This window comes from Gallinula chloropus (assembly GCF_964237585.1).
Source record: "Gallinula chloropus genome assembly, chromosome: 10".
Classification (NCBI taxonomy): Eukaryota; Metazoa; Chordata; class Aves; order Gruiformes; family Rallidae; genus Gallinula; species Gallinula chloropus.
Genome location: NC_140095.1, coordinates 3,498,721 through 3,514,076, shown reverse-complemented (window position 1 = coordinate 3,514,076; position 15,356 = coordinate 3,498,721). Strand labels below are relative to the sequence as shown.

Below are 15,356 nucleotides of genomic sequence, written 5' to 3'. Positions count from 1 at the left end.
TGAGACACACAAAGGGTGTTGTGGTGCTTTATGCATTAAATCTTGAAAAATATTTTAAAATTCTGTTATGTAGGGCATGATGCAAGAAAGTATTATTATATAAATTTTATCCTGCAGCTCTTTAGCCTTAATTATGCAGTCTTCTCGAGAGTAGCGAAGAATTTGCTTAATAGACTGTATCACTTTTTGAGATAAGTGGCATATTTATAGCTTCTATAATGTACATCAAATGAGGACGATTATGCCCTGTTTAAAAAGGCGATCTTAAAACACATGCTATTTACAATTAAGAATTTGTTTTAACAATAAAATGAGGGGCTTAATGTTTGTGAAACATTAAATGATAATGACAAATATTTGAACGTTACTACTATGCTTAACACACTATTATATTTCTTCATGAGATTATGTTGTCAAAATTCTAGGATAGTTTTATGGAGTTACAGATAATACACATGAAAAATCTAAGTAGAACATTTTATAATCACAAAGTACTGTAGAGAGCTTTAGAAATTTGTACATAGTGTACACATTTTCATTTAACATCCTTTGTTCCTCCTGTTTTACTCAACACAAAAGATTGAAACAAAGCTCACTGGGAAGGTGTCTTTAAACTTTGTGGTGTTAAATTAGTTTAATTTGCTTTTTACATGGGATATTGGCTCCCATTAATGCCACCTGACTTGGATACTCTTGTTACTCAGAGTTATGTCTCTTATTTCCACACAATTATATCTATTCAAGTACATTGAAGACCTCCCCCAGTAAAACAGCATCCTGGATAAGTAGGTTACCAAAGAAGCTGTGTAATGACATGAGATTGAGAAGCTAGAATTGTACTTGCAAATTGAATGGATTTAACTGTTTAAGAACAGCCTTAGAGACCTAGGTTTATTATTTAGGGCATATATGTACCCCAGGCAAATCTGAATTTATTTCAAAATACTGTCCCCACACTATAGACAGGATGAATGTTAAGCTGTCATCACCTTCAACCATCCAAAGCAAAGTTTTTCTCCACTGAAAGAGCAGGGAGATGGTGAGCATGGTAAAACCAAGGGTGAAATAAGTTAAATAAATCATCTTAAAACCATTGTATTACAGATACATTTTTTTAACACAAAAAGGGTTTAGAAGTGAAACATCACTGAGGAAATCAACCACCAGTGCTATGCTGATCAATTTATAGGTTACAGAGATTACCTTGTGACTCTACAGCTGAAATGTTGAAGTGCTCAGGTACCCTTCAACTTATTACAGGATTTCTTGAAGTTTAAGTTTTTAACCACCACAATAAAACTTTTATTTAAATCAATAATTTAAACATACTTATTCACTATGAACAAAACTTCTGAAAATGCTTAATATTTACAGTTAGTTTCATGCTAAAAAAATTGTGAATATACATCGTACTTTATCTACTTAGGTGTTGTGTCTAACCCTTTTGAACCAAAGAGTTCACAGTACAATTCATTATAATTAGGTCTAGCTCTGGTTGCAAAGAGTGGAATTACAGTGATTTTCTCCTGTAATATTGCAACAGTTTCTGTGAAAGTCAATCAGGGATGGAGTATGATGGTTTAATTACCAAACAGGAATTAAAAAAGGGAGTAGTGATGTTGTTATGCTGTGTCTCATAGTCATCAGTACTTATGAAGGTATATTCATAGGGGAAAGAGGCATCACAAAAATGTGTATGCTTAGTTATTTGGAAAACAGGTTTTACCACACAGAATCACTCTTAGTTTGCTGATTTTATCATAAAATTAAAAGCATTTAAAATTACATCTTTTTTGTTATTTTAAATGATTTAGGTTTCCTAAGAGATCTAATTATTTTGTTGCTATTAAATAAATACTATTTCTTAAAGTCACTGTTCTGTTGTATCCACAAAACTATATTTATTACAAAACCAGTCTTGCCTTTAACATCTGTCCTTTTGCAATTACTCTGTATTAGGTTCAGTGGAAATGCTTGTAAGATTCCACATTATCCCTTATTCTCTGATTACTTGTATATTAATCCTTTTTATCCTTACCTGACCTTTCAGATAGGGCAAACCTTCAGAAAGACAAACTTGGGAAAAATAAATTTGACCCTTGAGAATCTTTGTTCAATTGGGAAATCATATGGGGTGGGTTGAAAGATGTTTCACACCCCAAGGACCCTTTTCTTCAGGCACAGTCATGATTTCACTTTGCTGGGGTGACTCGGTTGACATTAAGTCTGGGAAAAACTGACTAAAAAAGGGCTGAATTACTGTCACTGGAATTTTAAGTCAGTCATTAACCCCTCTCTAAAGATAATAAAAAGACTTTCAACTCTTCGTATGATCAGTTAGAAGCAGGTGAACTTGAATGCCTAAACCTGAAGCTATACAGGTACAAACCTGAACAGAAAAGTCTTATTCTGTCAGTCTATAAGAACTTTAAAGACCCTGAATCCACAGGAATAGTGTGGTGTTTTTTTCCTGCCTATTCAGCCATGCAGATCACAGAATCGTAGGGGTTGGAAGGGACCTCAAGAGATCATCAGGTCCAACCTCCAGGCAGATCTAGCCTGTCACTGTGAAAGATAGCAAAGTTAAGGAGTCTTTGTGCTCTGGATGGGTTTTTTGCATTAACATCAAAGCAGTGATGGCTTTTCAGTCCTTAGTCACAGCTCTGTTGCTACAGCCATGGCTTGGTGCTTCTCACTGCTTCCCATCAAGCTCTTTCCAAGGAGTCTTCAGGTCTCTCACAGGAATGGGTCCATCATGATTTCAAAACCAGCTAGAGGCCAGATGATGGAGAGAGAGATGTTTGGATGAATAAAGCAGAAAGGCAACTGTGCAGATTTCTCAGGCCTTTTGAGAGGCTGCAAGAGCCAAAGCAGCCAGTACCAAAGAGATCTGAGCAGCTGACTTGAGTCCTAAGGAGAGGCCCCTCTCCCTCTTGTTTGAAACTCCCTGTCCAGTTTCCCAGGCAGCCTTCTGCTTGTCCCTGTCTTGTTGTCTGTCTCACAGGGATTTTATAAGGATTAATGGTTCTAAGGTGTCCTGAGATTGGAGTTCTGATGAAGTGCATGTACATAGATCTTGGATGTCTGTGCGAAAGGGAGGCACCAAAAAGCTTACTGAATTAGTTCATTTATGCAATCATGTGAATTCATCTATAAATATGCCTTTGCAATGAACTAACTTGGATGAGAAAATGGGGAGAATACAATAGGTATGGGAGGGATTTGTACTACATCTGTAGTCTTTCAAGATGTGATCCTGAAATGTAGACTGTGTATTTTCAAGGAACAAACTTTTCACCAGTTATAACTTTAGCAAGCATTCATTAGTCACTGTGGTTTGATGAACAAAAAAACAGGTATAACTGCATTATTTGAGAAAAGTTTGTTGTTCATATTCACTATATGTTTGTTATTCATTATCCTTCAAAAAAAATTCAGGACTAATTAGCCTTATTCAGGTTTTATTCCCTGAACTGCAACACCAAATGGCTGTAAGCTACCACCCTAACAAAAATCCTCATCCTGCTCACAGAATTGTCTGTAACCCTTCATAGTGGTGGCATATGAAAATTCAATTACTCAACTCCTCCTTTATTTTCTTTCAAATAATGATATGTTGGGTATGGTGATGTTAATCAGTGGCTTATGCAAGTTAAATAAGGGAAAGTTTAAATGAAGAAAAAAAAAAAAGAAAAAATGTTCCTTGGTGTTGTCTTTCTGGAAAAGTGACAAGAATATTTATATTAGGAATAAAATTTTAAGGTATAGCTATTAAGATATTTTAGGGTTTTCATATTTGCTTGCAGCTGAGGATTCCCTTTGAAGCAGCAAACAAAAATTGGACTTCCAGTGCATTGTGTCTGCCTACTGCTTTAAATGTTTCACTGTCCTAAAGGGACAGTAATATTTTAGGACATATGTTTAAGGTAATAATTTAATATAGCTTTTAAAAGCCCAAGGATTTTGAGGTAAATACCTTCCTAAACCATTAAGGGAACAAGATACACAGAAAAAAATAAGAATAGGCTGGGTTTTCTGACTCAAAGCTTCTCTGCCAAGTGGGTACAAAGTGTGTTTAAATTCTGCCAAAAGCAAAGTGCAGTTACTAATATATTGTACCTCTTCACTAGATCAAAATCTTCAAACAGGGAATGTTTTCAATTCCCAGAGGCACCTCCCTGATGATGTCATATGCATCATATCAATCCACTCTAGAACCTAGAGCTGTGCATGAGGCTGTCACGAATTTCCAGGCACAGTGTAATCCACCTATGGCCATTTTTTAATGTCAGGCCTATTTCCCAACTCTGATTTTCAAATATAATATACAGTTGTGCTATCGTGTTTTGACTTAATAAAGAAGCAAAGGGAGAAGAGTCATGGTTTCTTTGAGTATTATGAATCCTCTGGAGACTGCATGTCTGCCAATAGTTCAATTCATTATGATACAGCATTAAAATAAAGTATAAAAGCCTGCAAATATATTCTCTTCCACAAAATAACAGCCTTGACCACATTTGCCTAATAAAACAGAAACCACACCCTGATCTATTTGTGTGAATTAATAGAAGCACAGCAAAATAAATATTAAATTATTAATTTGATGCAGTTAATCAATTATAGCAATACACTGCCTCTACTGCACAGCTCTGATTAGCTCTGTAAAACGCAGAACAGGAAGCAAATAAAAGGGAATTTATAGATATTGGCTCACCAGTCTCATGGATCCTGTGCAGCTTGTTGCATTGCTATTTATTGATTAGTCTCATAATGCCTTTGTATCTAATTAAAAATTCAGGACAGGCTCTGTGAATAAGCAATAGACAATGTCTGGTCTAAAAAAGGAACTACCAAGTCATAGAAACGAACTGGGAATACCAGAAGCTCCATCTGTCTTGAATAATTACACATTCACAAACTATTTTGCATAGCACAATATTTTGTACATTCAATAACCCTGGAATAGGGAGTAGAAATGCAGTTTGTCTAGTAATTTTACAAAATTCACAGCAACTTATTGATGGGAAGATTTTCAAGGTATAAATTAGTCCATTCCTCTTAGTTTGAGGTATGATATCATAAAAGCTCTGATTTTAGGGTTTCTACAGTCTCCCTAAGTAGAATGTGCTAATGCTGATTATTATTATGGCTTAAAAACTGAATATTTCTCCCAAATTCACACACAACACTCTGAGTCATGCATCCAGAATAGGTGGGTTTTTACAACAGTATCACATTCTCTACCCTTGTGTGTTTGTGGACTGCTACAGCCCCAAGAAAATGTTTTTACACAACTACTAATCTTTCTATATTTGTGGATGTGATGATTTCCTTCGTACAACCTTTCACTCTTTATTTAAAGTAAGTAAATATGAATTTTGGAATTTTCCTATTTTCTAGTTTCCAAAGTGCAACATGTCCCTGATCTGTGTAATTCACTTGTATGTTACATTTTGAAAATCTTATGCTTCTGTATCAACACATCATATTGCAGTAACAACCAGAAAAATAAAGCTTATATTTCTTGCTAGTTAAACCTGAGTTGAGGGAGTTCTCTAGAAAAACTTGCTTGAAGTTCTTCCTAAGCAATTGACACCTTTTGTTTTATAACATGATTCTGACTAAGCTCTACAATATTTTCATTTCGACACCCAAAAAGTGAACAGCAGCATTTGCTGATATTCCTAAGTGGGAGACTTGCTGGACTATTTTCTCATCTACTTTGTTGTTTCTTTTTAACCCACAGTGAACATAAAAGGTCAGAAATTAAATATAGAACAGTTTTTAAAGTAATAAAAATAACTGACATTCATGTGAATTAGAGGTATTGTACAATAATAAATGAAAACAGAGAGGATGGCAAAGTACACCCTGTGCTAGACCAGTCATTTTTGGTTTTCTTCTCTTTATTATTGCCTCTTATTGTATGATGCAGCTCTTTTTGTTTAATGCTGTGCCCACTTTTAACAGATCAGTTTACATTTGTCCTATGCATAGACCTTATGTAATAAATCATGTACCCTTAAATAACTAAAGAACTTATAACATGAACTCTGAACATGTCAGTAAAGCAACTAACTTTACTATGCAACCTCAGCATTAAGTTCAAAGCAGGAATTTGTAAATCTGATGCTTTCGTTGTAAGGACAACTCATTGTATCAACTATCCAAACTTCAGCAGTTAGGGAATTTTTATTCTCTAGACTTTCCATTTTTTCATCCCTTTTTCATTGGAGAATCTCACTGCCATTCACTGGGAACAAAAGGATCCCACAAGAGAAATGGTACTTTCTTAATCAGTGATGGAGATGCGCATTGCTTGAGCAATGACTCTGGATGTGCTTCAGTAATCCAAAAATCTTAACCCCATCTCAGTTTATAAGTGTGTGAGGTCAACTGCAGCACTCTATATAGACATAAGGTGTTATGTCTTAACATGCCCTTTACTGCAGATCATCTGAACTAAACCACTGCTGTCTACACATCATGGGTTGTAGTGAAAAAGCAAAATACAGGTGATATTATGTAGAGAGATTAGTCATTTTAATGAAATGTTCACAGGGCAGAAGGTTGTGAGTTAACTTTTCACAGCCCCTGCTGTTCATTCGCTAAGTCACTTCTTGTTGCTTGGTCTGTGACTTTTGAAGAAAATTAGTCACATGTGAACGTTCAGTTCAGAGGGAAAGAAGCTGACAATTCAGGATGACTCACTTCAGATAAGAGAAACAGACAGGGTGGCTTTGTAATATTCCAGTTGCCTTTTCCTGCTGTTACTGGGATTTGTTAACTGATCAGGGACAGAATTCCAACATCTGGCTCTTTCTGCAGCACATGCAAAGGAGTCACTTTAGCAAGTCCATCAGATCTTATGAAGCCTACATTCAAACAGTCCTCATCCTTCTCTGCCCATAACTCAGCCAGGATCTCAAATGTTCAGCTATGGCATGAGAGAAAGAGAGATAAGAGTTTCTAGTGACCAAATCTCAGCCATCCAACAGAGATGCTGTTCTCTGCTGCAGTCACGAAGGAAATATGGCCCTCAAGGACTAGAATGTGTTAGTCATTAGGAGGCATGAACCTGGAAAAAAAGAGGGTTCTTTTGGAATGGAGTAAATGAAGACATAGAAAGTTTACTTTAGTTTCACGTCTTGGCACTGCTCCCAGGGTGCTTCTGTTCTGTAACTGTGGAATCTGATGTTCTCTAATCCCCCCTGCTTGTGTTCAGGTTTCTCTGGTTTCTGTTGTCATCTAAATTTAGTTTGCAGGAAGAGTTCTCAGGAGTATAGTCTAGTCCTTTATCTAACACCTCATTAACCTTTCCATTGCCTTGCCATTGTTGCTCAGCTCATACCTCCACCAAAGCAGTACCAAAGTGGTGCTGTCACTAATTTGTACCTAGGTTTTATTCTACTCAGTGCTGCAACTAGTTGCATAAAATCTCAAGCCTTATTTTGGCTATGAGGGAATTCAAATGTTTAACCTGTGTACTCAGTCTGCACATAGGCTTCTAATGAATCTACAAGATTGGAATATTTTTCCTTGTCTTTTGTGGAAACTATTGAAAATTTGTGCATGTAAGAGAGTAATTAGGTTGAGTACGGTTTTGGCTGAGGAATATTGGGCTTAATGCAGTTTCCCACATGCTAATAAAGCACTTAGGTAAGCAACGAACACACTTTGGCTCTACCAGCTTTAGCAAAAATATTTTTAGGGGATGGACCAGATTAATATAAATATAATAATATTATTGTTATTTGTGTGTGTGTGTGTGTGTGTGTGTGTGTTAAACTTCTAATTATTTAGATACTGCACCTAGGTCAAAATCAAATCTAATTTTCTTGCATGTCTATGTTTATAAAAACAAGAGGAGCAAGGAAAAATTAAATGTAGGATTACTGCAGCAGAAGAAATACAACACAGGACATTTTTCCAGGTTTTTATACTCAGCAGGTCTTTGAAAGCAGCTCAGCAGGCTGAGTAGCTTTCACAAACATTTCTTCTTAGGAATTGAGTGATGACTAGAGTGACTCTTTGCTGCTTTAAAGTGCATGCTAGCTGCTAATTACTTTTTTTTTTTTTCAAGCAAATTAAAAGAGCTGGTGTGTGTTGTCATATTAAAAAATACTGATTCAACCTTATGGTACTTGAAGTGCTTACTACAAGCTTGAATGGCTATTCCTTGGAAAACAGAAAAGGTTTTCTTTGCAAGGGAAAATATATTTTTTCTTTCTGTCTTTTACTGTTTGCTTCCCAGTCTGTGCTTTCCTCACATTAGGAGAACATAGGAGAGTGATTTTGATTCACCAGTGCAAGATGTGCTGAGTCAGTGGACCTGAAGCTTGTGGCTTCTTAAGATTTTATTGCTTTCTATCTCTGGCCAAAAAAAGAGATTATTAGAGAAAGGCTCAAGCAGAACATGAAAGAAAAAAAACAAATAAAAGAAACTCAAATTAAGGCTGAAGTAAGGTTAACTTTCAACCTGGGCAGGAGGAGACCCTAGGCCACGCATAGGTACAGTGCTGCCTTTTGTGCTTTGCTTCTTGCAGGGGCAGTCTGAGGTGAGGTGTAGTGCTGTCCCTAGTTTTGCTTTGAGAGCAGTTCCACCGTTAGCAGCTATGGCTCACACACACTCTGCTCTTTGTCATCTTTTGCACCTTTATTTTTATTTTCCTGGGAAAATGAGAAAGTTCAAATACATCCTTGAATAGCTGACTAAATATCATCCTCAGCTAAAATGGCAGAAGATACTACAGTAGCTACACCTGGGAGGCTTCATTCCATTTTTGCTCTACTCATAAAAATAAACACATTGGTGCTTAATGTCCAGTGATTCAGGAGTGAATGAATTCCCAACCTCTTTGTTTGCACCCTAGTGTAGCAGGCTCCTCTCATATCTTGCTCTCCTTTTGCATATAACAGCAGTGCTGATCTTTCAGAAATAAAATGGGTGGGGGTATTTCTGAAGTCAGAATTAACACAGATGTCTGAACTTAGTTCAATATATTTGCCAGAACAATAAAATAAGGTAAAAATCAAAAGTAACCTGAAAAGAAAAACTGCTTTCATTTCACTGTTCTTTTTGAAAGTGAGAAATCAAAGACAAGGGATATCATGCATGTACAAGAATATTAATAAGCAATTCCTCTTTACATCCTTTTACATATTCACTGATTGCCTTTCCACTGAGAAATAAAACAATATATATGTCTGGAGAATGTATTTTTCTGCTTAGTTAGTAAGGTTAAAATTGCTATTTTTATTAAACGTTGAGTACTTCCTCATTTATCATTTTAAATTCCATTACTTGTTTCCAAGGAGATAGAAATATGCAGGAAAATCATCTGAGACTCTGATCTGTAAGGCCATTCTCTTTAATAAGAGTTGAATGTGCTCTGTTTCAAGGAAGAAAATAAACTTGGTGCTGCTGTAGTAAAGAGGTTAAGACTTGGAATTTCATGACTGTGCAGGCCTACTTTCTGCTTCTGGAAGTTGGAAGTGGACTGTAAAACACTCAAACCAGTGTCAGATTTTTGTTTAGTGGTTTAGCTGTGCTGTTTTCTACTCTGAAGCAAGGTAAGAAGTTCCCTTGCCCACCCACTCCTCCTAGAAGTGTCTTTCTTCTGACAGCTCTAGGTATTTCTTAGAGGACAAGGAAGGACAGCAGGCATCGACTGATTTTTCTTTCTGTGAGTTCTTATTGAGAAATACTTAAAGCCTGGATCTTTCCATAGCCTGTAACTGTGTGGGGAAGTGTCAATGCTCAGTTCTCTCGTCTGATAAAATCTGAAGTGAATCTGAAGACAAACGTCTTACCTGAAGTAGTCTTCACCACCTCAGTTGTATTTCTTAATCCTGTAAAGGAGAACTGGTAAAGCCTCCAGGACCTGGTGTCCCCCACCTCCACTGAGCTGCGCTTCCATTGGTAAATGATCTCTTCTCTTGGGTAGCCATCTTATTGCAATGGAAAATACAGAAGGTTTGGTTTCATAGTTAGGATTTTAGGATGCTTTGGGGAGTAAAAATATTATTTTCTATTTCTGGAAAAAACTGGAGAAGCACTTCACAAGTGAATAATGGATATGTTTTTGTCAAGTAAGTTAGTAGTGCCTTTTACTTATTTATTTACTATATTATAAAATTATTTTTTATGTACATTAAAATACCCCTTGAGATAACTTAAAAAAAAATATTTGTTTTCCACTTTAGTGGATGCAGTATGATGTCATTGTGGACATCCTTCATTTATGGCCAGAACTTCTGCAGCTGCATCAGGAATTCACGCCCTGAGCTTACCAAAAAGAATAGTAAAATAGTAAAACACCCATGTACAGAGACAGTATCAGGTCATGGGGCTTCGATGCTGAAAGTAAAAATTTCTACTAAGATCTAAGCATAAATTAATTGCATAGGTCCTGGAAACTGTGTAATTTTTATATAGCGTTCCTCAATTATATTTGGGAGCATATATGATTCAGGTACTTCAAAATAAGGTCAAAATAAAACTGAAAACCGTCCAAGTATGTGTAGTTAAGGACATAATCCTCACTGACTCCATGTAAATACAAATTTATAGTAAGTGGTTTAGTGTGGGTCAGAAAAGGGATATTTCTAAGCAGGTTACTTACAGCTTGAAAATTCCAGGGGGCAGGAATGAGCATCCATTGGGAAGTTGTGTAGCTGTAGCTGACACTCGGCATCAATTGTCAGCCTGAGGAGAAAGAGATCAGGATGTACAGAAGGCACTTGGAAAGTTTGTCCTCAAAGCTACATCCTGGCAAGCAAAACTAGATCCTTACTAACATGCAGCCTGACTATGAAATATGAAAAGTATTTATTTTTATATAGATATAAAAGGTAAACTATTGATATATATGTATTATTCTGGATATTCCAAGCATAGGAGTACATCATGGTTACTGATAAGTGGCAGGGATTTTTTCTTACCTAGGCCCTGATCCTCTACTTTCTGGACTGTGTAACAAAATAAGATATTAAAATTTTGTTCCTATGCATCTGAAATGGCAGCATTACTCACGACTGGCAAATCCATAAGCAGATATACAGGTCATCTCATGAGCAGTGACAAATCTCTGTGTCACAACATGCCACAATGCACTAGGGAAATGTATTTTATGTGACAAAAAATTCTATTTCAGACATGATGAATGGGAGTCCAAATTTAGGCATCCTCATCTAAGCCAGCCATCTAGACTACCTGCATAGCTAGTGGAAAGGCACTCTGGGGGTATTCTTCATTTCATTCCAAAATAAGACATTTAAATCAGAAGAGGAATGTACTGAAAGGTGTTTCCATCCACTGAATACCAGGAAAGACTCCATGATAGCCTGGGTGGAGTAGGAGCTATAGATCAGGTAGAGACATGTACTGCTAGAAATCCAAGATGAGATGAGGTGTGTCCCCTGATGTCTGCTAAAAACTTTACCATTTTTCATTCAGTCCCTTAATTGTTGCCAGCCTATACATGATCTCAGCCCTGCCATGACCTGCCTGATACTCGGGCTTTGGAAAGGAGGCAGGAAAAGGAGAAAAAAATAAGAGCAGTGATGTTTACTTTATCCATGAATGTCTCAGAAAAATACAGGTTTCTGGACTTTGCTTATTCCTGGGTATCCCAACGAATACCCCTGTGGGCTGGTTTTGTCCCCTGGCTCCTGCATGTAGGTGCTGCATGCAAGTGACTGCCTAAATCTAGTACGGTGGGATGCAGAGGGACTCTGCAAGCACTAACCACCATATCAATGAAGTGAAAAGGAGCCATTTCTGCATTAGGGATTTAAGAACAAATCTAATTTCCTTTGAAACGAAGGGAAGTTCTGTTTGTGACACAGATGGAAGGCTCATTCTATGTGCTAATATTATTGCACTTTCTCTTTTTATTTCCATCATATTCAGTTTCATTTCAAGATAATCATAATATTGATCCAAAAACTGATTAAGTTCTTTCTTTGATATTTTTTTCCTCTGGTGAATATATTTAACACTGTTTAAATTTGCTATAGTCTCAGATTTACTGCTGGGTTTTGTTTGTTTTCTCTTGTGGAATAGAGTAGATTTTGTTCCCTAACACACAGCACAATCCAGACTTTGAATGTCTCATGTTTAGCGTGGAGTTTTCTGGGTGGCCTGTTCCACTGCTTGAATATTCTCACGGTATAAAGGTTTCTTCTTAAGTTTAAACAGAGTTTTCTGTACTTCACGTTGTGTTTCTTGCTTCCTGTGCTGTTACTAGATACCACTGAGAAGTTTATATATCTGCCTCCTTCATCCCTTGCATTCCCTGCCTTCTCTACCCACACCCATCTCTCTACACAGAGAAGTTTCTCTAGGCTGAACAGTCCCAGCTCCCTCAGCCACTCCCTGTGCATCAGGTGTTCCTAGCCCTTCAGCATCTTCCGTGCACTTGCTCCAGTACGCTTGCACAAGCTCCCTCTTGTACTGGGGAGTCTGCCACTACACCCAGTATTCCTGGTGTGTCTCACTAGGACTGGGCAGAGGAGAAAGATCACGTTCATTGACCTGCTGGCAACAGTCTTCCTCATGTAGTCCAGGATGCTGTTTGCCTTTGCTTCAAGGATACTTTTCTGGCTTGTGGTAAAGGTCCGCTGTGATCCTTAGGTGTTTTTCTGTAAGGTTCTTTTCAGCTGATAGACCCCTCCCCTGTGCTGGTACATGGTGTTATTCCTCCCCTCGTTCAGAACAACATTTTCCTTTCTTAAAATCCACTGAGATTCCTCTTGGCCTATTTCTCCAGCATGTTGCAGTCCCTCTGAGGGGTAGCACAATCCTATGATATGGCAATCACTCCTCCCAGTTTTGTATTCTCTGCAGACATACTGAGGGTGCACTCAGTCCTATTGTCCAGGTCATTAATGAAGATGTATTATTAGCCTACACCTACTGGGGACTACACTACTAATGACTGCTTTCTAGTTGGCCTTCATGCAGCTGATCCCAATGCTCTGAGCCTGGCAGTTCAGGCATATTTAATCCACCTCAACGGCCATTTATTTAGCCCATACCTGATCCTCCTCCACCAAGGGTAAGTCTTCCTTCCTCTGGTTTCCTACTGGTCTAAGGGACCTGGAACTGCCAAAGGCAGGATTTTACCAATAAAGACTGTGGCAAAGAAGGCATTGTGTACCTTGGCCTTTTCAGTCTCCTTTGTGACAAGGTCCTCATTTCCCATTCAGCAGTACACTCACATTTTCCATAGTCTTCCCTTTGTTGAGGATGGATGTGTAGAAACCCTTCTTGCTTTCATGTCCCTAGCCAGATTAAAGTCTAGCTGAACTTTGGCTTTTCTAACCCCATCCCTCAGTGCTCAGACAGCGTGTCCATATTCCTACTGGATTACCTGCCCCTGCTGCAAACCCCTAGTATGTTTGGGGTTTTTTCACAGTTGAGTTTTGTCAGGAGCATTGTGTAGATCTGTGCAGGCTGCCTGATAACTCTGCTTGATTTCCTGCTGGTCGGAATGGACTGTTCTTTAGTTTAGGAGGAGGTGATTGAGAAAATCAAACAGCTCTTCCAGAGCCCTTTTTTCTTTAGGCCAGAATCCCAGATCTGTGATGTTACTATCACATTTCATTTTTGGATTGATCCAGGCTCCAGGATGAATACTGACTGGTGGTTGCTGTGACTCACTAGAACAACTAAGTATACTTTAATAACAGATAACTGTTTCTCAGTGCAAAACTTGGGAGTTTGAATAAAAAGGTTATGAAATGAAAAGAGAAAGTAAAGGAGCTAAGACCAAACTTAAAATAGAATGTGTTGGAAGGTCATTTAGGCCACCCCCCCTGCAGTAAATAGGGACATCTTCACTAGATCAGGTTGCTCAGAGCCCCATCAAGCCTGACCTTGAATATCTTCAGGGATGGTGCCTCCACTACCTCTCTGGGCAACCTGTTCCAGTGATTTACTACCCTCATTTTTTTTCCTAATATCCAACCTAAATCTCCCCTTTTCTAGTTTAAAACCATTACCCCTCATCCTATTGCTACATACCCTTCTGAACAGTTCTTCTCCAGCTTTCATATAGGCACCTTTCAGGTACTGGAAGACTGCTATCAGGTCCCCCTGGAGCCTTCTCCAAACTGAATAACCCCAACTCCCTCAGCCTGTCTTCACAGGAGAAGTGTTCCAGCCCTTCGATAATATTTGTGGCCCTCCTCTGGACACACTCCAACAGGTCCTTGTCCTTCTTGTGTTGAGGATTCCAAAGCTTGACACAATATTCCAGGTGAGGTGTCACCAGAGCAGAGGGGCAGAATTCCCTCTCTTGGTCTTCTGGCCACACTTCTTTTAATGCAGCCCAGGATGTGGTTGGCCTTCTGGGCTGCAGATGCACATTGGTGGCTCATGTCCAGCTTTTCATCCATGAGTACTCCCAAGTCTTTTTCCCCAGGGCTGCTTTCCAGCACGTCCTCTCCTAACCTGTATGAGTAACAGGGATTGTCCCAACCCAGGTGCAGGACCCTGAACTTGGCTTTGTTGGACCTCGTGAGGTTCACCTGGGCCCACTTCTCCAGCATGTTCAGGTGCCTCTGGATGGCATCCCATGCCTCTGGATGGCATCCTATTCCTCTGGCATGTTAACCTCACACCCCAGCTTGGTGTCATCAGCAAATTTGCTGAGGGTACACTCAATCCCACTGTCAATATCATTAATAAAGATATTTACCATTTCAATGGGATATTTATCAGACCAACTTTGATTTTCACTAGATTTCAATTCCAGTCATTCTCTTAATCTATTCTTGTGATGCATTGTGTAATGAACATAGAAGAACTATGAAAACTCCTTTTGGTAATCCAGACAGTTGCAACATGAAAAGATTGTCTTAAGCAAAGGTCCAGATCAATTCATTAACAGTATAATGAATGTGTTTTTCTTCAAAACTCAATATTTAGCACCCAATAAAACAAAAGCAGAAAAAACACTTTCCAAAAAAATGCAGTCTACAACTCAGATGGTTTTATGACTAACATCTTTGATTCTGTATTCTCATTTAAAATTATAAATTCTCTTGGACAAATGTTGTCTTTATCTACATTTTACATAGAACCAAATATTATCTCATGTTAGAAAAAAGAAAAAAAATGCACTTAGGATCTTCATATTTAAGAAGTATCTTATAGTCAGTGGGAAGAAGATATTTGAGTTGTTACATATTGAGTCTGTTATATTTCAGTGTGTAAATTCATTATTTAAAACATAGTTTTAAAAGATAATTTGTCTCAAGAGAAAAACTATACTTCTGACTGAGAAATCTGGAGATGAGTGTATCAAGTTCAGATTCCTGAAAATTTTAGTGGAACGGGGCATATTTGT

General features: G+C 38.0%; 1 protein-coding gene across 5 annotated transcripts in view; it reads right to left on the bottom strand.

Annotated features, from left to right (window-relative positions):
• The window catches only part of GABRG2 (gamma-aminobutyric acid type A receptor subunit gamma2), a gene marked incomplete at both ends in the record, with an annotated part of 66,849 nt that overhangs the window by 24,355 nt on the left and 27,138 nt on the right, over nt 1-15,356 (bottom strand). For all 5 annotated transcript variants that reach the window (XM_084268411.1, XM_084268414.1, XM_084268412.1 and 2 more), the window contains 2 exons: nt 9,814-9,951; nt 10,626-10,708. In XM_084268411.1, coding sequence (XP_084124537.1) covers nt 9,814-9,951; nt 10,626-10,708 — 221 coding nt within the window. The remainder of the gene's footprint in view (nt 1-9,813; nt 9,952-10,625; nt 10,709-15,356) is intronic.